Source organism: Pempheris klunzingeri, chromosome 8 (assembly GCF_042242105.1).
Source record: "Pempheris klunzingeri isolate RE-2024b chromosome 8, fPemKlu1.hap1, whole genome shotgun sequence".
NCBI classification, from domain to species: Eukaryota; Metazoa; Chordata; class Actinopteri; order Acropomatiformes; family Pempheridae; genus Pempheris; species Pempheris klunzingeri.
Genome location: NC_092019.1, coordinates 6,874,358 through 6,896,767, shown reverse-complemented (window position 1 = coordinate 6,896,767; position 22,410 = coordinate 6,874,358). Strand labels below are relative to the sequence as shown.

Below are 22,410 nucleotides of genomic sequence, written 5' to 3'. Positions count from 1 at the left end.
AGCTACGGACACTTGATAGATAGAAGATTGCTCCAGGAAATGCATGACTGGTGTGCACCACTGTTGTGGAAAATTGAAAAAATACCTGTCCTGTCATATAAATTCAGTTGAATACAAACTTCATACTCGATGCTAAACATACCTGCAAGCTTCAGACTTGTAAAAAGGCAAGAAGGAGCCAGCTGCTTCATGTTTCTATGCGTGAACAGGGCCTGAGGAGAAAAATGACTCTGTCAGACACTCATAGTCACTGACATAAAATTAACAGCATGTGCTCAAAGTAAACAAAGTTAAAATGTCAAGATATGACTTCCCTCCCTTGTGTTTTCTTATACTGAGCACACATATAATCCTCATCGTCAAGGTTGCTCATATGCGGCAGACAGGGAACGACTGTGGTTACAGCCACAGTTCTTCCATTGTGAGTAACCATCGCTGAGAGCAATAAACATGTTGTCTCGCAGCAAAGGTCAGGCTGATAAATGTTGATCTTTGTGTAAACTATCAGCACTCTTAGCCTCATCTGGGGATCAGTCCAACCACACAGCCTGACGGGCTTGATCCAGCTTCTGGCCCGGAGTTGTCATGATACCCCAATTCTGACCTAAATACCATTAAGGGATATAATATCAGACACAATTGCAACGCCAGAGAGGAAGACATGAGAAATATCATCGCAGCGGCTGATAGAAGAGTTTATAATCTTTTCCTCAGTGTTAGTCAGCTCGGCAGATTAAGTAGTTAGTCTGCAGTTAAGGTGGACTGGATCCAGTTCAAGGAAACTTTGCCTGTTTGAGGCTGTTACTGTATTACTCTTGAGTCATTCCTCATTACATACAAAATTCTGAAATGAAAAATTGGTTATTTTTCAGTGTTAACAATGTGATGAAAGCTCTGTTGTTTCAACATCATTACTGTGTCCAATTAAGTGTGTCACGTGTTCTTCAGGTTGTGATACCTCGTAGTCCAGTGCAAGCCAAGGGGCTGCTCCTGTCTTGCATCGCGGACCAGAACCCCTGCATATTCTTTGAGCCCAAGATCCTGTACAGAGCAGCAGGTGAGCTGGATTGTATATTATAAATCTCATGTCGACATGTGGCTGAGCACCTGTTAGTTTTGTTCATTTCTCCCCCTCCTCAACATACAGCTTCCCCCAGCGTCATGCCTCGCTGGCCCTCAATCTGTTTGCCTGGTTTCTTTATTGAAAGCAAATGTTCTCCCTTTCAGAAGTGTGAGGCAAGACAAATAAACAATTTGCCTTAGTGCAAACAATGTGAGATCAGCAGGACCGCAAGTGTGAAGCAGACCGTCTAAAAGTAGTGTTGACGGTGCCGAGCTGCCAGCATCTTCCTCATTGTGCCTTGAGTTTTTATTTCTACTTATTTTTTTCATTAAAGAGCAATTATTTATTTAGCAAAATTCATTGGAGTGTCTTTGGAAATTTTTTTTTTAATTGGATGTAGAAGCTTGGCAATGTAGTGACTGTTCACAAAAAACAAGCAAAAATAGAAATATCGTAGCTTACCGCTATCGAGCCTCGACACGAGCTATTCACAATTGCTTCTCAAGCTTCTCTATCGTTTGTGTACAGTACTGTTTGCACACAGCACGGTACATGTGATGTGCTCACTGACCAGCTGGTTTTGTCAACCCTACATGAACTTATTACTTTATGGCTCTACTCACGTTAACATGTGGTCCCCTTTATGTTTCTGGTTTTTTTTTTTCAGTTCTTTATTTTCTGAGCTGTGTGACAAATCATCCATCTAACATGGAGTACTGGTAGCGTCTCAGGAGTTATTTTCATATCCTAAAACGGCAAAGTGAGCCAGCTCTCGTGCCAGGTCCACATGCCTCTAATGATCTCTGCCTGGATTATGAAGTCATGTTTTTAATTGCGGCCGCCTCTCTTATGATAGAAACCACACATTTGTCTCATCGAGGCCATACTGTTTTGTGAGGCCTGAGATTCCACTTATTAAACCATAACCTAGTTTTCATAATTCAATTTTAACATTCTGCAAAATGCTATTATTCCACTCAAACGGCCTATTTTCTGTCTCGTCTGGAAGCCGAAACCAGGAGTTGCATATGATTCACCCAAGCCCTTCATGTTGTTTTAACATAGTGAGTCGTCGGGATGGGCAATTTTTCTTTCCTTTACAGCTTCTCGAAGGCTTGAAAGGATCATGGAAGTCATTCAAGGTTTCCAGAAAGGTCTCAAAGCCAGCGTCTCCCCAGGGTATAATTACTCTGCCTAATTGTAATTTTGACTTCATGCGTTGCCATATAGGAATGCTTTTAGCAGCTTGGTTCCGCCAAAATCCGCTCACACTTTAAGATCCTGTGCCCTGCGTGATCTGCAGTCAAAGCCATAATGGTGAATGAGAGTCAAAGATAGTTAAAATACTACATTTAGTGATTATATGTTGTGTCTGGGCAGTATAAATATTGCTAATAAGCAGCATGTTTAAAAGTGATGGCAGTTTGAGTTTATGATAAGTTTTTGCATTGTAATGATTTCCATGACCACGCTTCAGCTTTCCAAGACATTATTAACAATTATTCAAACCATATACTTTGCTGCACTTTGTCTTGGACTTTGGTTCAAAGAGAGGCTGGCTGCGAGGCCCCCCTTTTTGGACTAATGATCCATTCATGTGGCCCCTTTTCTGATTGATATCCCATCCCACCAATATGTTGTTGTCAAGATTAATTAGGGTCATGGGCTTGTAGATGGCAAAAGATATCATTAGGTCATGCATTAGATTTTGCTGATAAAAGCACACTATGTCCCTGGGGTGAGATGAGGTTCTGGAAAAAGAAGGAAGAAACCTTTGAAATGGGCCAGATAAAATGTTCTAGAGTAGGAATTTGTGTTCTTTGACGGTCTGTCATTTCACCAGGTTGTCATCTAGTCTATTATTTCCGGTCAGTGTGGGATCTCTGTGTTTTACATGAAACCCGCAGGGTGCATAGTGAAATGATTAATGAATGTGTTCAGAATCGACCCTCATTTATTTTGCTTGTGAGCTTGCATGTAATATGTCTGCACGTAAGCGCCGAGGGGATATTAGTCCATTACTCACTATGTATGTGTGTGTGTGTGTGTGTTTTTTCCCTCAGTGGAGCAGGTTCCCGTGGAGGCCTACACCATCCCACTCTCGCAGGCCGAGATCCTACAGGAAGGAAGTGATGTGACTCTGGTTGCCTGGGGGACACAGGTAGGCAAGCGTCCGCATCACTGACAGACTTTCAGTGGGTGACCTGTGTGGTTTTAAGTTGTGATCTTTCTGTGGATCATTTTCCATGGCCACAGGAAAAAAGGGGCCCAGCGTCATCTCCGCTAAATGACGTTTAATGCCACAGAAGCAGGCAGTGGATTAACTCTAAGTCCATCAGAAGCCCCCCTCTGTCCCAGCAGGATCTCTCAGCTGGCAGTCTGTGGCTGTATCTTTCCAGACATCTCCACAACACCAAGTCTGTTTTTAGCTCTCCGCGTGTTAACAGGACATGTCTGCTGCACACTTTCCATTGTGCCTGCTCTTTTCATCCGAGAGATTTTATTTTCTGCAGCTCTGTATCAAGGTGCGTGTAACTCACCAGGAGTCATCCCCGACTTTGATTGTACCCAGCTACTTTAACAGGCTTAACCAGGCTGTAATATATCTGGAACACTGGAGGGGGGTCAGAGGGCATCGAAAGGAAAACATCTTCATCACAGCCAGTATTGTTGTTGAAGTGTGGATGGAGAAGAATGAGGATTCATCACAAAAATGGAAAGCATGGCTCTCCTTTTTTAACTGTTGCACCCAAAGGACGAGTGCCCACTCCTTAGTTTCTGATCACCCAAACGGGGAGTTTTTCTCCCTAACCGTCCCTCTGTTATTGAGCCACTTGATCTGCTGATAAATAACATAATGGCAGCATCGTTCCCTAATAAATGCTCACAGTTATTGAGCTTGTTTGTTAGCTTGAGGCCAGGGCCTGTATCTTTCAAACTGGCTCGACTGTTGACAACTCGTTTAGTTATGATGATTCACATTTATCACAGCAATCGTTATTTAAAAGCTGCCAACAATGCCTGCCAGTAAACATGGACTCGGTGAACTTAAGTACAGAAATTATGAATTAATTGGAATAACTTGCCTGCCATGTTTTGAGGTTTAAATAGCTGTTTTATTTACTGAGCATTGATCTCTGAGAGGCTTTGTGTCCATAGTACAAAATATAATAAAAGCCAGTTTTATTATTATTGCTGATGTGACTATTAGATTATTTATTGTTTTCCCTCCTGCGTACTAGCGTAGCTCTTAAAAGGAAGTTAATGTAAATGTTGAATTGCAGAATTTTTTTTAACCTTCATGCAATTAAAGTTACATGTGTATATGGTTTATATAACACATGGCTGAAAGCCAGTTCTTAGAAATTACACATTATTGTGGGGGAGCGAATAGACTTTTATTTTGTTGAAAAACACCAAATCCTAAGCAAACGTGTGAGTTCTCTAATTAACTGGTGATGCATTTATATGATTTCATACATATTGCAATTCTGCAGCATCTGGAGATTATGTTAAAATGTACTGTTTATGTTTGTTTATCACCTTAGATTTTGTAGTTTAAACCTATTAGAATTGAAACACATTTTGGACAGAGTTGATGTCACAGCTGGTGTGAAGCCCTAGCCAAACTGTAAACATCTGGTAAGTGATTAGATTTTAAAGCACTCTTGCTTTTCTCTTCTTTTCCTCTGTTTTAGATCCATGTAATGAGGGAGGTGGCCAATATGGCTCAAGAGAAACTGGGAGTGTCCTGCGAGGTCATCGATCTACAGACGATCCTGCCCTGGGACACTGAAACTGTTTGTAAGGTAACAGAGCCACACGCTTACAATCACAACCAGAGCAGGCTGAGTAAAAATGCATCTCCAAACCCTGAACAGCATCAAGTAAAAGAAAATTCTCCATATTCATTTTCTGCTAAGCAACTATTTAATTTAGTTTGTTGTGGGTTCTTATTAAACAATAATCTAAAATTTGCTTCATGTCATACTCTGTATTCCCAAGTTATTACTCTTCAGTAGATCATCATTTGGCATAAATAATGTTGCCATTGAAGAGCTCTTGTTCACTGGAGACATTCTCCTAAAGTAGATGTGTTTATTGTGATGCAGAGGAAACGTTCCTCTAGACGGTGTGGTTCTCTTTGGTGCTTGATAAACAGGATTCCTTCCACAGCCGGTAAGACGTGATTACTGGTTTACGTTGCCTCAGCAGACTATGGCACTCACCAAAACAAAATATTTGATTTGGGCGGGCTTTGAGAAAGGAGTTGCTTTCCAGTAGGCATTCCATCTTTATTTATTTTGAAACAGGGGAAGCAGAACGACACAAGACAGTTTGGGGAACAGTGGCACAGAAAGGTTCTTTCCTGGTCACCACTAGTGCCAGTAGACTAAACCAGCAGGAGAGAATCTGATGTTTTGAAAAGCATTCGCATCCTCTCCAGTCTCAGGATGCTGCTGCACATGCCATCTTCTTGTGTCAACACGGTTGCTGAAACACTAGATACATTTTCATTTTGCATATTTACTGTCCAAGTTTCATGCTCCTCTGGTGAAACATGCAACTTTGTCAGTGAGCACCACGCTGCCATGGCTGCCAAGAAAATCTTATAACCATCCGTTAAGGCACAGAACGAAATTGCGGTAGGAGAGTAGTAATTTAATAGGAGTCAATTGAAACTGTAGTGTGGTGCTGGCACTGAAGGACTTGCAACTGAGTGAACAGTAGTCAGTTAGTCAGTTGTTGTTCAAAGAGGGGACTTCTCAAGTGAATGTGGAATTTTTTTTTTTAAAGTAGTGCCCCATTAAACAGCTGCCATGAAATTGAATAAAGTGTTCATGCGCTGCTTAGTGGGCCTAGCGTCAGGCCTGCCACCTCAGGCTTGTCAGCAACATGTCTCCTTGTCATTTCCTCCAACCAAATGCCATCTTGAACATCTGTCGATCATAAAAACCCATAAACTGATTTCCCCACAACCCCCAAACACACGCATACATACAGATCCTGTTCCCTTTGTCATTGGCAGTGAAGCCACTGTTGCATTACGCTGATGCACTGGTATCCCTCAAGTGTGTGTTTTTTCTTTTCTTCCTCCATTGAGACCCTTTTTTTCCTTCATGTTCTGCTGGCTGAGCACAGACAGAGGCTTTTAAATCAAGCTATTATCAAATCTCAGTGAGGGTACAGAATTAATTCCAGGCCAAGTCATGATTCTCATCACCCAAACTAATGTGCAGGAATACACATTAAGGGGTTTTAATTCATCATTTAATTAATCTGGAGTGCATAGGTGAATATCCAGGTGTGCATTACTCATGATAGAAACAATTGTGAGTGCAGTTAAGGACTCAGTGATGTAAGACTTGTCGCCACAAATAAAGGTGGTGGACTCAATGCAACATCTTGTCGTCTTCCTTTGCATATGCATAAAAGGTGCTCAAGGCAGAACACTGTGACAGCCTTTGGTGTTCAAAGGTGGACGTGGTAGATAAATTCTAATGGCGTGGCAGTAGCAGATGTATTTTTGACGTGCTCTTTCAGTTTATATTTAGTCGATTTAACATGTGGAGTAGATCTGAAACAATTAGTCAATGAATTCACTTGTCATAATCGATTAGTTGTGTATTTATGATTCTTGATTTGCAGCCATAGAGTGAGTGCAAGCACCTTCTTTCATGCAGTGTAATTCTGATGTATACCCTTGAATGCTTTACTGAAAAATGATCAAGCTGGCTATATTGAAAAAAACTCTGTTATTATTATCATAGTGTTAGCCCCTGCTCCATAATGGACATGAACAGCACATGTGGTTCTGTCTATGCTACACTGAGTGTTGACATGTAGACATGATCACATGTTTGCCTGTGACTACAGTCCCTTGCAACCAAATTTGGACTTAAATGAACTGTGCTAAATAATTGTTTGAATCTCACCGAGACTGAAATGTCCTCTTTAAATCCACAAGAGTTGGTGCAGACTTTTCTGGAGTGGTGAAGAGAAAGGGCACAAATACATGAAATGGGAAGCACAGCCCGTCATGTCCTAAATAACCCCTCACAGTGGTGTCCTAACTACTGGGTGCTGCACAGCTGCTCTGGCCTGGCATGACATCTAGATGGTTCTGTGGCTGCAGCTCTGCTGATGCTCAGACATAAAGTGTTTCGTCACACAGCAACCCACGCAGAACTAGTTAAAGTGGGATATCTGCAGGTCCACGTTAGGACTGCAGCTTAAGATTATTGTTCTTACAGATTCAGCTGTTGTTTTGTACAAAAAATGTCAGAAAGTGTAAAAGTCACGCCACTGATTCAAAGAGCCCAAAGGTGATTGTTTTGTCTGATCAGCAGTCTAAAAGATATTCAGTTTGCAGTGATATAAAGCTGAGAAAAGCAGCAAATCATCACAGGAACAAGGAGAGGCCGATGTTAGGGATGGGATTCCGCTGATTATTGGAAGAATTTTACACTCGCAGTGTCCTGTCAGGCTCATGGAAGAGGTCAAAATTATTTTCTCCAGCGGTTAGCATTTTTCAATTAACTGATTACCAAAATTGTTGACAATTTTCAGACAAATCAGTGAATCGACTAATAGTCTCAGCCCTACAGAGCTTATTTTACCACTAAACATCAGTTGTCATGATGTACAATTTTTAGTTTTTAATATTCTTGGACATGCAGTTCATCTAGTAGTTGAACATCGGCTTCTGCTTTTCTTTTAACTGATCATACCGGACTATAATAACGAGAACTGGTATGAGCCTAGATTATATTTTCATCATTCCATATGATATTATAGTCCTTAGACTTGCTATGGTGTAAAAACCTCACATCAGTTGACACTTTTTTTTTGGCTTTGTAAAAAATATGGTTGAAAGTTGGTGGAGCTTGTTGTAAAGGTTGTTATCTTTGTTCTCCTCTGATGAATAGAATTTTGGGACCAGTGCTATTTTTCGCTTTAGAGAAGGAGTAGCCAACTTCTTAATTCAAAAGACTGTACACCTGGTGTCCAGCTTCTCTGGTATGCACACATCTCTGTAAAGCTGGCCTTTTGCACCGCTTATTAACTGGCCGTCGGATGCGGTGAGTGTGTAGACAGTGAGATAGGCCACAGACACACATCCGACTGCTGGCAGCCAATTAAAATTTCCTGTGAGTCACATTTACCTCGCATATCTTTCAGTCAAGGATGTGTGTGTTGTGTGGCAAGCTGATTTATATGTAGTCTGTGTGTTGTTTTTGAGCACTGATGCATAAAATAAATGAAGAATGATGTGTCTTTAAGCATGGGAGATCATTAAGGCAGCGCTCTGGAGGAACATGGCTTCTTTCTATTTCCTGAGAGATCCATTCTGGCAGCCACCATCTATACTTGTATCTAAATATATTCAACCATCTCGTTGACGAAGGGAATCATGGGCAGAAATTGCTGTAAACGTCGAGAAAAAGTGAGTGTATTTTATTTTGTCCCACTGTCTAGAGCGGTCCAGTAAATGTAATAGTTGATCTTTAAGGGATAAACAAAATGGCTGGTTTACCTTTGCCAGACCAGTGGCTCAGATGATATGCTGCGGAAAGCCGTGCTGGGTCAGAGTCAGTGTGGAGATGTAGTTGTGTAGAGATACTCATGTTAGGAGCACATGCTGCACAAGAGCTTTTTAATTCCTCTCTGAGTCGTCTCCTTCACTCCCTATGGTTTAATGGCTTTTATTGTTGTTCAGATGGCCAGTTTGCCAACGTTTCCGTCCGAGTTTGCATGGATTCACATTTGTTTGACTTGGCTTTCAGTCGGCCAGTCAGCATTGTAAAAAAATAAATCTCAGCTGCCATTATCGTATTAGTCCATCGTTGCTGATTCAGCCTCATTCTCAGCCTTTCCAGATTCCATATCCGGCCAGTGAAGAGTCAGAGTGGCTCACTGGGGCCGGTCCGTAATAAGGTCATTGCTTCTTTAATCCTGGTTGGAACCAGCACTTCCCACAGCACCACACACAGGTCCTGTTGGGCAGCAGCTCAGGGTGCCGGGACACCTTGTGGACCTCGGCTAAGGGCCTCTCTTTTTCTTTTTTTTTCCCCCCTCAATGGTTCTCCACTTACTGTAACCTCTCAAATATGCAACTGCTCTGACTACCACCATGTACATCTGCCCTTCTAAACAGGCATGTCCAAGGCAAAGCAGATGGCATCAATTGACTGATTTGGCCAAGATAAACTTGCAATACGTGATGATGATGAATACAACAATAGCAACAACAATAGTAACGATAGAGAAGCCCTAACAAAGGTTTCCTAAACCCTCCATTTTCCTCCATAGGTCAACAGGTTGACGCAAAGCAATGATGCAGTAGGTCAAGCTGTCTACTGGATTAAAAGGAAAAGTACGTCAAAATGTCCGTTGTAGACCGTACATTTTGATTTCAAACAGGTCATTACTGTTCCAACATTTAGTGTTCTCCCATGTTCGAACAAAAGTTTAAATTTCGAGTAAGAAGTGACAACCTTTTCCCTCCAGATCAATGTTTCACAGTGCGTTAAACACTGCATTTGTGCATTTCATTTCTCTACCAACCTTTCTAAAGGGAGTTGAAAGCATACTTTTCTACCTTCTGTTTCTGATTGACGTATTCAGACAGTTGACTTTAAATCCCAAATACTTTTACTAAAAGGTAACCGTGCAAGATGCAGTGGGGCAAGAAGCTGTCAGTGTAAGGAGTGGTAATGTATTCTGGTAAAAAAAACAAAAAAAAAAGTGTTTTTATAGCTTCACTGTTGTTTTGGTATCTCTTAGTAACTCGCTGAGCCCAAAACTCGGTCTGTTGTTTTTCTACTTGTCCCCCTATTATCTGTGCCTTTCTCACTTCCCTAAAACTATTTGACTCATCCCACAGATTTTTGTTCATTTCAGCCACAGGGAGTGGCTTAGTCGGGGCATGTCCTGTCCTCTAAGCAAGTATGTGCTAGCCTGTGAGTTTGTAAGTCCCATATAGTCCTATAAAAGACCTAAAGTCATAAGGTGAGCTGAAAAATGTAATGTTTCAGTTACATACTTTTCGTGACAACAGTGAGAGTCCCTGAGCAGTGAGCAGGGCAAAAGCACAGCCCAGCTTCATATTAGGGACCCAGTGGCCATGTGACTTCCAGCGTGCAGCCCAGCAGCCCAGCAAAGCACAACACATGAACACAACACAAAGAGAAACTTTGTTTTTTTACTTACTTCAGATCATATAATTCATGCTGTATGATATAATGTATTTAAAGCCAAAGTCATTACAGAACAACGGCTGTTTTGCCTGTGAGCTGCAGCTATTGTTCAAACGTGTCAGCTTTATAACATGTCAAAGCAGTTTTTTTACCTCATCAGACAGGTTGTGTAAAATCATGCCAAACTGCTTGTCATTGCATTTTTGATAGTAGGACACATTTGCCAAACTATCCCTGATGTGCCTGGTAATGTTTTTTTTTTCTCCAGCTCATTGTTTTCTCGTACATATTTGTAAACTTCCTCCCTCGATAGATGTGTCTCTTGGCCTGAAGTCTCTGTGACTGCAGCGTTGCCTGGATCACAGCCCTCATGGTGATGCAACCAATTTGGCTGAACCTGTTCAACCCTCAAACACACATGCAGGAGGAGTCACTTAAGGACTTGCTGTGCACAAGTGCACCAATAACTTACTGTAGTCCTACTGCATATAAATACATTTCTGTCTGGGTCACAAACAAAGGCAGAATTTAATGGATGTTTGATAGAAGAGGAATAAATGTAGGGGGGTGCTTAAGGAGGAATGTGCAGCAGCATCTGTTCCGATTCTTGGAAGCGATGCAGGTTGCAATGTCTGCGTGCTCTGAGTGCTCTGGCGTCTGTTGACTCACTGTACAGATAAGACCTCCTTATCAAGGCTCTGCTTACCCCCTCACTCTCCCTTAATGGTTTCAAGCTGTAATGTGCGTCCCCAGCCAAACACGGCAGGTAATTACAGTGTATTGAAGCAGGCGGGAGTCAGGCAGCACACAGTACGCTCGGATATGTTTGTTTGTCATGCATGGAGGTGGAAAAAGACATGAAAGTAAATGGACTCAGGGAGCCACAAGTGTTTTCTGCTCAATGTCAGTTCAACATGTTATTCTCATCTTGACGGCTGTGGTTGTTATTGTTTTTAATACCCCCTACCATAATTATATGGGCCGAATGGTCTGTCATTGGAGTTGCTATAAAGAAACCTTTGCAGAGCAGTTGACCATGGATTGATGGAAAATATTCCAAAATTGCTACCACAGATTAATATGGAAAATAATCATTACATAGATTATGCTTGAAAATATTTTATTGGCTGTGTTTATGTAAAACTGATCCTGGCACCCTCAGTGGGAAAAGAAATCTATGATAACGAATAAAAATCGACATTGAAGGTCCCTTAAAATGCTGAAATCATAATCTAATCATTTATGCCTAATAATGTAGTCTGGCTGTTGTTGTTGTTTTAAGCGGAAAAACCAAACAAGCAAGAGTTTTATCCCCAACCGCACTCTCTTCAACCTCTTCTGAACCTATTTTGGAAAATTCATGTAATATCAAAATATTGGAGAATTATTGTGGTTAAGTGAGCTCTCAATTTGATCAGTTTTCCTAATGGCAAGAATCTGCCAGGGGTTTTTAGGTTTCCCCAATTTTGACTCAGGATTGTTCTGCCACATCTGGCAATAGAGTTTTAATAACTCCATCATAAACATCAAGAGCTCTGCTCCGTTCACAAGAGACTCTGAGCTCAGCTATAGAGCAAATGATGATGATGTCAGCTTTATGAGTGATTCCACAATTTAAAGCTTTTTTTTTTTTTTCAAGTGGTCAGTGAAAAAAATAAACTGATTTTTTTTTTTTTTAATTCTCATTGTGCAAAAGCCAGAGAAAAGTGACAAATTTATATTTTACAAGGACTGGATGCTTTCCCTCTGCTGCCTCTTCAGAAGTCTGCTTTGACATCTACCACTTGTAGCAGCCTCATTATCCTTGTGTTTCAGCTACAGTCATGTTGAGTTATGAAAATGTGTGGAATCCGTCCAAAAAAGCCAGGTTTCTGAACGGCCACATGGAAATTTGTTGAAACAAGTCTGCTGGCAAATGCTGATTCAGAGCATGCTAACTTGATCCTGTTTTTGCCTGTTGCATGTGAACATGGCACAGCAGAGTTTTGTTGTTGTTGTATTTAAGCTCTCTCCTCATCAGTTATGATGTGACTGTGCCTGAACCCGTGACATTGCTCCTCATCGTTGTTCTAGCAGCATCTTTGTTTCCGCTTTTCACCCCTCAGCTTTGTGCTTGTCATTATGATATTGATGTAGCACAGCAAACGTCTACCAACAGGTGGCCTCCAGATGATGTCCCAGGACCTGCCATGTTTAGAACCAGTGCTATTGTCAAAATGGGCTTGTTTCCGCTATATTATAATGTAATGTTATTTAAAGAAGAGCAGGGCTACAAGAAAAATATCTGTAAAACCATCTGGACAGTTGTATTGGCACATACTGTAAGCAGGGTAAATGAGCCACAGAGAAATTATAACCATGAGTGTCTGATACGTTTTAAAATATTATTAAGGCTTGGTGAGTTTTTCCAGCAACAATTGATAAGTATGGTTAATGATAATAGACAACCCCCACCAAGAACAACAACAAACTAATAACTAAATAATTAGAGCAATAAAACGCACTAATAAGACTGAATCATTGCTTTAATGTGAATCTATAAAAAATGACAAAGGGCTATAAGACATTTCATTTTTTGCTAATTATTTGGTGAAATACCTCTACCTGCACTCTTACCCTTTTAGTAGTCTGTTTAATGTTACATCTGAATCCATAATATAAAAACATAATTCAGAATTTTATCTTTTGCTTTTGCTTTTGATTAGTTTTCTCCTCTTTCCTTCTAGTGACAGCACCAAAGTTTAGATCTGTAGATTTTGTGAAGCTGGTCAATAAGATTCTGTAGTTGCTGCAGAGATAAATGGTTTATTACGGCTCTACTATTATGTTCCTGTTGCTCTGAAATTATAGGAATAATTCATAGGATGATGGATCTTTCCAACAGCTTGGTATGTAGAAAGACTGTGGTGTCTCTCAGCTAGTTTGAGAAAGATAGAAATAACGGATTTGGTAAAAAAGAAATGTACGGTTTGAGGGTTATTTTCAGTATGTTTATTTTCATACTGACCAATAAACTACCAGCTTCAACAGGCTGACTACACAGAACACATCTCAGTCAAATGTAACAACTGGAAAACCCACGCTGTGATTCAGAGAGTATCAAATTAGTTAGCAAGGAAGAAAAATGAACAGATAAATGGTTGAAATACAAATGCAGTTAATTAATTCATACATCTTGGGTGCATGGGATAGCTATCTTGAACGCTTCTTGGAAGATGGAAATCTGAAGGTGGTTTAAAATGCATTTTAGCCAGATGTTGAAAAGGTGTAAATGCTTCCTCCTATGCCGCTCAGTTCATAGTGGTTAGCTAACATCAGCTAAACTGTTATTGTTATAACTAAACTGCTGAAATGCAGAAGTTGCTCTTCTGGTATTTTTGTCAGTTACCAAACATCAAACATCATGTGCATCACCACCTCCTCCTGGACTGCAGGAGGGCTGACCCTAATTTGTGTGTAGCTGGGAAAACAAAGCCTGATTCAATTAGATATGTGATCTGGCCAACAGAGACGCACACATACAGATAAATGGAAGTGTTGTAAATCTCATTATAATTGCATCAAGACATTTCAAATGACACCACTGCTTCAGAGGATGTATATACTCAGCATGGAACCCTAGCAAATATAGTAAGATACAGGGGTTGTATCATCTGTAGTGAGATTGCGAGTGTATTCACTTCACGTCGAAATGTGTAATTTAAAGCCAATAAGAGACAGAAAAGAGAAGAGAAAGAAGGATGCATTAAGTAGTAAAGTTGAGCACTAACCTCCCACAAACACACACATGTCTAGGGTCTTGTGACACCCTCTGGTGATTGGCCATGATGCCTTAGCATCTTATAACTGTTTTTCAAAGTTAGCTAATAACATGTCAAATGTTTGAAAATTCAGCAAATGACAATTCCAAATAGAGGGCATTATTAGTCTGTAGGATTTTTGGACAGAAGAAAGAAAGATAATTAATAAATTGTTTCTTTGAAAGGAAGATTGGTCTTTGGAAAAACATACCAGACGGTGGGTGTTACGAACAGCAGATGTGAAACCTTTGAACTGGCTGTACATTCAGACAGTTTTGTTCAATCAATCAATTGGTAGGAGATTCCAAAATTGACTTTTATTGAAAATCGTGGAATACTTATTGTGATTCATGATGTGGATTTTGCCCTTGCCTTGGAGAGACCTGGCCAGATTTAACACCCAGTGAGCAGACTCTTCCTTTATCTGAATCTGTGGTCTGGAGCCGGGCCAGGAAGGCAGCAGGCAGCCTGCTAGCGATTAGCACACAGACGGACCGGGCTCATGCCTGTGTTTCCCTTTCAGTTGAGGGGTCTCAGCCAGTATCTGCTCACTGGCCCACCACAACACTCCTAATGTCTTTGGCCAGCTGTCTCACACACACACACACACACACACACACACACACACACACACACACACACACACACACACACTGGAAACAATCAAAGTAGAAGAAAATGGCACAGGAAGAAAGTGGCCAGAGGTTTGGGCCCCACTCCCTGCATTCTTATTATTGTAGCCCACGTCTGTAATTACAATGTTAACACTGCGCTCTGTGGACCGAACCAGCAGGACTTTGTGGAGAGAGAGAAAGAAAACACGTAGGGCAAGAGAGAGACGGATAAAGATTGGAGTCAAGAGAGGGGGGGACCATACGTGCCTTTTGGTGTGTATGTGTGTGTGTCATAACTTTATCATGTGTCGTGCTGCAGCAGTGTTTCAGCGGGTTATATCAGTGGAAAATTACTCATGGTTGTTTCTCGGTGATTGGTCCAATTCTCCTCTCCCGGTGTCGCTGGTAAAAAAGTGTGGCGTAATGCAACACTGCAAAAAGAGCAAACCCTTGACCAGCTCTTAAGTTTGCCACATTTGGGTAATTTATCTAGATTAGATGTGTACGTCACAAAATTTGTGGTTAATGAAGACCATTTGAGGTTGACCAAAAGTGTGTAATTTTCTCTCCTCACCCCCCACTTGAGTGTTAGCCTCTGACTTCTTTTCCAGTCTTCCTCCTGGCAGTAGTTAGCGCGCACATTCCACCGCTAGGCACTGGAGATTTCTCAAATTCTTCCCAGTGTCACTCACTAGAAAAATGTGGCCAAGTCCACACTTTGACGCATAGAAAAATCATATAGGCTCACAGTTCTGATAGATACATTGTGAATATTATCCATGTTTGTTCTGTTGTATTTGAAACAGACAGACTAGCCGGTGATTACCACCGATCACTGTGTCACTCATTTCAGTCTCATATACAGACCAAACAGCTGAGATTAATTACCAGAGGCCGATAAAAACGGGCCCCAAAATCCAAATGATGAAGGAAAATCACACTTTTTTTTTTGATCCATTCCTCCCATGCGATGATTGTTGGTTAAACACCATTTTGGCACCATATGATAATGATGATGATGATGATGATGACAGTGATAATTTTTGTTATGAAACGAGCCTCTGAAAGTAAAAGGCACTCTAGATTGGACCGCTTGTTGCTTTTTTGGGCCAGATTGTCAGTTTTCCACTGGAGAGGACGGTTTAGTTAAGGAGCCTTGGCCAGAGGTGTGGGCAGATTGAGATCATCGAGGTCAGCCTGTAGGCTGATAGCAGGATTTAGTGGAAAAGGCAGAGTGTCTGGAGTCACAGGGGCACAGAGACTTCCAAGAGGTCCACTCAGATACAACACACACCACCAGTTACTCAGAAATTCTCCAGCTCCTTTTAAAAGTCAGCTATAAATCATGAACTGAAACAAAACCAGACAGTAATAAAAAAAAATAAAAAAATTCCATCAATCTTTTTCGAGGGAATGTTGAAATGGACAAAATACAGAGATCATGTACTAAGACTAACATTTCTTTTTATAAAAAAAAAAAGCAGCCTATCCATCCACCTAAACATGGAATACACCACCAGGAGCAGTTGATATAATAAAATTAAAATAAAATAAAAAATCACTGTCTCTTTTACAAACAGCGACTAACCCGCTCTGTTGTGTAGAGGTCAACGTGCCAAAAGATTTTTGACTTTTTGATTTGAATTTTTTTTTTTCTTCTTTTTTGATGGGAGCCAGATGCAGTCGCCTCCGTGCTCCTGTAGGAATGTCACGGGTACTGGGGTGCATTAAATAAATTTCCTGTTGCGGAGGGTTTGTGATGTGCTGCAGCAGGGGGCTTTGTGTTAGTTTTCTTCTTCAGATTTCTCATGTTGGATTGTATCTTATGGCAACTTCTAAGGTGGTTTAATTTTATTGTGTTGTCGTGTGATGCTACTACCACCATAAAGGCAGCATTTATATTTATTTCCATTACACTTCAACCAATGGAAATAGATTTTTTCATTATCCCGCACTGTTAGGATTATGTGGGCAGGCTACGTTTACTTTTTTTCCTCCTGGGTTTTAAGAAGGTTTGACTCCTACATTGTAATGTGATGAATATTCATATCAGGAATGTATTAGGTGTTCTAATGTTGTCCACCAATAACTTCTCTTGTGTTTATGAGGCACAGTGGAATTGTTGCACTTGTCTTTCCAAATGCAAATGCTGTAGAATCAATACAGTTTATGGGGTGAGAGTTATATGATATGAAGTAGGCTTGTCAATACTGAATTTCTACACCAGTGTGAATTCTCCCACAGTTTTGCCAAATACAAACATTATTCCACTTAAGCAAAGTGTTCAGATTCAGACAACTTTATTAATCCCCAAGGGGCAATTCATCTGTAGCTCTCAAAGTACATTCATCTGTGGAATCAAGGAAAGCATATTAAGGACGTGGGATAGTAGGAGGAACAAGTTACGATAAAACCCCTAAATATACACCACAAGTTTGAAGATAAGAGCAACAATTAAAAAAAAAAAAAGCAATAATTATTAAAAGATCATATCAACAGTCATTTAAAATGGGTGAAGTCTGTGTTAAACACAAAAAGGAAAAGTTGCAAGAACATAGCCATCCACAGTTTGATATTTAATTGAAAATGTACAACAGCATAGAATATGCAGGTCGTATAAAGAACTATAAAGATTTAGCTACAATCGACAATTTTCATTAGTGATTAATTAGTTGATTATCTTCTTGGTTTATTGTTTGCTCAATAAAATGTAAGAAAACTGTAGAAATGCCCGTAAAGTACGTTTTTCATTTTAGCTTGAAAGATAACTCACATAATTGATTATCGAAATAGTTGCCAAAGAATTTTCTTTCAGTTGACTGATTAGTTGGTTTACTAATCGTTTCACATCTAGTACAGACAAATTAACAAATGACAAAGCTCAGCACTGTAATTTTTGCAATAGTAGTGGTACAATTGTATTCGCAAGAAGCATAAAACATGGTATCTTTGCTAGTGAAGGCCTTTAGTCTTTGATTGCTGGTTTAATGAGAAAAAATTTGACAGTGGCTGATACAATTAAGAATAACTGGCTAAACATTTACTCAAATTAAGCAATTTTACTGTGTTAGTTTAGGAAATTTCAAAGTTAAAGTCCCACATTTGTACCTTCAAATGACTTGAAGTCTGAAGCTTAGTGCTGTAAAAGCACACTGCTCCATTTTATCTTACTGCGACTGACATGTTTGAGTTCGTGACAATTCTGAAAACAAACTAACTCAAAATTTAAAATTCAAATTGTATCAAAAGTTAAAGTTTCATGTTTGTACAATGAAATGGCTTCCTTTCTGAAATGCATGAAGTATGGACTTTTCACGCCAATAAACAGTGTACATAGCTCACCTTGACTCAAACTTGAACAGGAAAATGAAAATGGGCCCTCCTCATCCAGTATGTATGCTCTACACACTTCTGTGTTTTGATCATTTGGAAACTGCGTTAAACCCTGTCTTGTTTATCATGCATTCTGGCTTTGACTTTTTTGCCTGTCACCATTTAAATCTATGCAACCAATTTGTTTATGGTTAAATCATTTACTAGAGCACAAAATTGTGTACAAGAGCATAATCCCTGTAGAGGGTCTTAGGCCCACCCACAGCCTCACACATTCTTGTGGGAAACACTGCATAGGTATGTTCATGTTATATTGTCCACCCCCTGTGGTGTACCTCTCAATCAAACCGTTGCATGGACGAACCAGAAATGTTGTTATAGACTAGGGTGGCTCCTTCACAATGACTTACTTTTATGTGTTTAACATGGTTTCCATCCTAAATCAAAAATTCCAGTCTCTTTACTTCAAATTCTGTTTAATTACACTTTATACAGGTTATCCTGCTGAGTAAAAATCCTCCTTAAAGGAAATAGCTGGGATGTTACATCCACAGAAATCACCCTTTTGTTATGTTATACACAGTTTTTATAGAGCCTTTAAAAGTCATTGATTGATTTTTATGAGCTTTCTGTCTGCTCGTACATGCGGCAGTGTGTGGGATGCTCACACAGAGCTGTCATCAAGCTGGAGTGTGTAAAATAGTAGTCGCGTGTGTTTGTTCACACTGATGCACAGTCGGTGGTAGAGTGTGGTTTCAGGGCAGTAAGGTAGATTGTGTGTGTGTGTGTGTGTGTGTGTGTGTCAGGGAACAGTTGAGATGAATGTGTTTTAATGGGTCTTTATGGGATGTTTGGAGTTATTTCTGTCTGAGGTCTCCTCTGGCATCCTGGCTCCTCTGGAGGATGGCTTGGCCCTCTGCCCGCGCCGAGGCTGTTCTACACTTTCTCCTCTGCTCTTTCATGCTTGCGCTCTCTCACACTCTCCCTTTTTCTCACTGGTTCTCACTTTCCCTCTCTCTGTCGTGAGAGAGAGTGAGTGATCGTATGGCACGGAAAGAGCGAGTGTTTGCGTTTCCTCCCGCCCTGCTTCCCTCTCAGCACTGTGATTTAACAGGGCCTCCGGTTTGCCCAGCACTCACCCCTCTCCGCTAATCGCAGAGTTCCACTTTAAAGGCCCCAACAAGTAGTCAAGCCTCGTCCCGACTCTCATTTGTCACAGAGATCACATGGTGGCGCATGAGTTAGGACCCTGCGGTGGCCGCGCAATTACAGGGTCGGCGGAAAGGAGCAAAGCCAGCGGATCCAGCGGCAAGGACGACTCCTCGGTGGCGGCATAGAACTAAACTTTCTCTTCCTGTCACATTTTGATGGACGGCCTGAGGGAAAAGGAGGCATACTATGTGGGAAGACGGGCAGTCACTTACAGTCTAGCTTGTGTATATGAGAGTGTGTGTGTGTGCATACAGTACAGGCACAACGGATTTTGTTTTTGTCATCACAGCTATTTTTAAATTATCCTCGACCAATTTAGCGGCGTAAAAATACAGAGCCAACAAATAAGTGTTGGCCACTTCTTCTGGAAAGACTTGCATGTGTTTTGAAAATTTGGGAGCACATTATGTGATTCTGCACCAGTCAAACCACAGCTCAGTTTAGCCCCAAGTACGGACCGTTTTTATTCGCTTCTAATCCCCATAGTCTGTACACTGTCCTTTTAGAGTTAGTGCTTTGTGATAACTATACTGTATGAATATGCCACTGCTTCTCTAGATTACTTTTTTCTTTATATGCAAGTGGCTCCTTTTGACTAAAGTGACAGTTAATTGCCGAAATACCACAATGGTATCAGCAGAAGGAGGTAACCCGCAAAAGTGACTTGTGGTAACTGAAAATGACAATCCTGAATAAGCAATGTATCAAAAGTCTTTTGTGTCTGCACATGCCGGCATTCCCACATTTGCACACACTATATACACATGCATGTGTGGCTGTAGGGTGTGCGTGCACACGCTATTGTGGGGCCTCCCATCAGCCGACATTTGTGTGAGTATATATGCCATGGGAGAGTGACAGCTCTGACCCTAGCCTCTGAGGCCATGCCAGGTCACTGGCCACCAGCCTCTTAGTGGTGAGGCTGCATAGTGGGGAGCACTGGGACTGAGAGCATAAGCTTGATGAAAGCAGAGTAGGGTAAATGGAGGGTTTGAGGGATGGAGAGAGGGAGGAGTAAAGTGAAAAATGGGTGACGAGGATGAGACTAACCACAGCATGGAGGAACGGTGGAGTCAGGAAAGAAGGAGCCTGTTGGAAGAAGAGCCAGATTGAAGCAGTGAGGACGGAGCGAACGCAGGACAAGCTCCATGCTGCTCATTAGGTTTGGGTGTGTATGGGAATGGCAGTAAACATTACATTTCCCTTGCAGCCAACGAAACGACTCCGGCATCTAATGACAGCCCTGCAGCACAATGAGTAGTAAAGCTGCAGCCACCAGAGCTGTCGCCCAGCCCAACTACCACCAGCCGCCACCAACCAGGAGCCCTTGTTTTGACTCAGAGCCCAGGCTGGGGCAGGGAGGAGGATGTATGAAGGCTGCAGCTTACAGAAGGGAGATGCTGACTTGATAAATACAGAACAGTAACTAACCTCAAATATTCCACCAAATAGGAAAAGGCCACGGTCTAATGTGAATGCCAGCCATCTGCTTGTATGGCCCCATTATTGTAATTTCTTAATAGTTTTGATCTCTTTCATATATTTTGGGGGGCAGTTTTAGGCATATATCTACATTTATCTGCTCAGGCTTGCTTTGGTAAGTGCTCACACGCCATTGAAATGAAACTGGTGACATTGTCCCCGCTGGCACTTAAACCAGGCAGGGTTGTGGGTGTGTATCCTTGTTTTGTCATGTAATTATTGTCAGGGAAACTTTTAGTAATAAATTAATGATAAGTTCGTCTAGCTTCTGAGAAAAGACAGCAATGAAGTCAGGCTATAAATTAGTCTGTCAGGAAACATTCAAAATTGATACTCGACTTACTCCAAGAATATTACAGCAGTACAGCAAATAAATCAGACAGAAACTCGAAATGTAAAAAAGGAATGAAAATATAGTTACATTGTTACATTGTAACAACACAAATCAGATGCTCAAAACAGCACCTCCACCACTTTCTCATGTGCCGTCTTTGATACCTTCATCAGTTACCCAGCACAAATTCAAATTTCATGCATATCCATTTGTTGTCACTAATTACCCCACATCCGTTTTACAGTAAACCTTCTCTTTGACTTGGTTAGTCTTTGAACGGGCTGTGCCTCACTAGCAGGACAGGGTCTATTTCCAACTGAACACATATTCAGGATTTGTTCAGCCTCAAACTCAGTCCCAGCCTTTACCCTTAACTCAGCTTGTCTGGTATTTGCCACTGGTGTCTCTTTTTAGATTGTCTACCCTTTTCTCTGTCATTATGCACCTTAATATTGGTACATAGTCTGCTATTGACTTTAAACAAGTTGTTCTCAGTGCTCTTATTTTGGCAAAAAGAGGATGCTCTTTGATTCACAGAACACGAGCCACTCAGTAATAAACTCATCAGGCCCAAGTCTATGGTGTAAAACCATAAGAAGGAGATCCACCTGCCAGCACATCTTCCAAAGATTGTATTGGAAGATTCATGACATTTTTAACTGTTCTGTCCTCACTCAAGGCATATAATTTCTCCCCTTGGATGCATCTAACTGATCATCTTCTTTCAGTGTCCGATTTACTTCCTGTGGCTTCACCACTGTTTTAAAAGTAATGCCTCTGCCACTGTCTTGAGTCCCAATTTTACCAACATGAAAGGTGGCTGTCATGGGCAAATAAGAAGACTGGATGACTTTTTGAGAAAAGGGTCAAACCGCACGATGAGACTGAACGGTTCTGTCTCCTGAAAACCCATTCAGCAACCGGAAGCAGCTGGGTTAAAGGCCATAGCCACAATTACTATGTAGAAGTTAGAGTGCTGTCACAGACTCCTGTCATGATGTAAAAATGACTGTGTGAGTGTGTCTTTTTGTCCTTTAACTCAGGCAGAGAGGTGAATGAGTTGGACAGTTGTGGAGTAAGGCCAGCTATGAGTGGGTTGCCATTGCATTTGCCCTTTTGTATAGACTGTGAATACAGAAAATCCATTGAAGTGGAGAAAGAAATATATGAAGAGATGAATGTAAACCAGCTTGTGGTTTTTTTTTCATTTCCCGCTAGCTGCATGTCTCAAGTGTCGGCAATGTGCCAGTCAGTCGGTACAGTGAGAAAATGTCATTGTTTTAATGTAACACTGTGTGTGTGTTTTTTTTTTTTTTCTTGATTTGAAATATATCATATGAACTGCATTACCTACTGTACTCATGCACCCGGT

The 22,410-nt window shown here is 41.0% G+C and overlaps 1 protein-coding gene across 1 annotated transcript in view; it reads left to right on the top strand.

The window, feature by feature from the left end:
• Positions 1 to 22,410, top strand: part of bckdhb (branched chain keto acid dehydrogenase E1 subunit beta) — a 42,778-nt gene that overhangs the window by 7,534 nt on the left and 12,834 nt on the right. Inside the window, exons 6-8 of the mRNA XM_070835237.1 lie at positions 949 to 1,057; positions 3,127 to 3,224; positions 4,762 to 4,872. Of these exons, the coding sequence (XP_070691338.1) occupies positions 949 to 1,057; positions 3,127 to 3,224; positions 4,762 to 4,872 (318 nt within the window). The remainder of the gene's footprint in view (positions 1 to 948; positions 1,058 to 3,126; positions 3,225 to 4,761; positions 4,873 to 22,410) is intronic.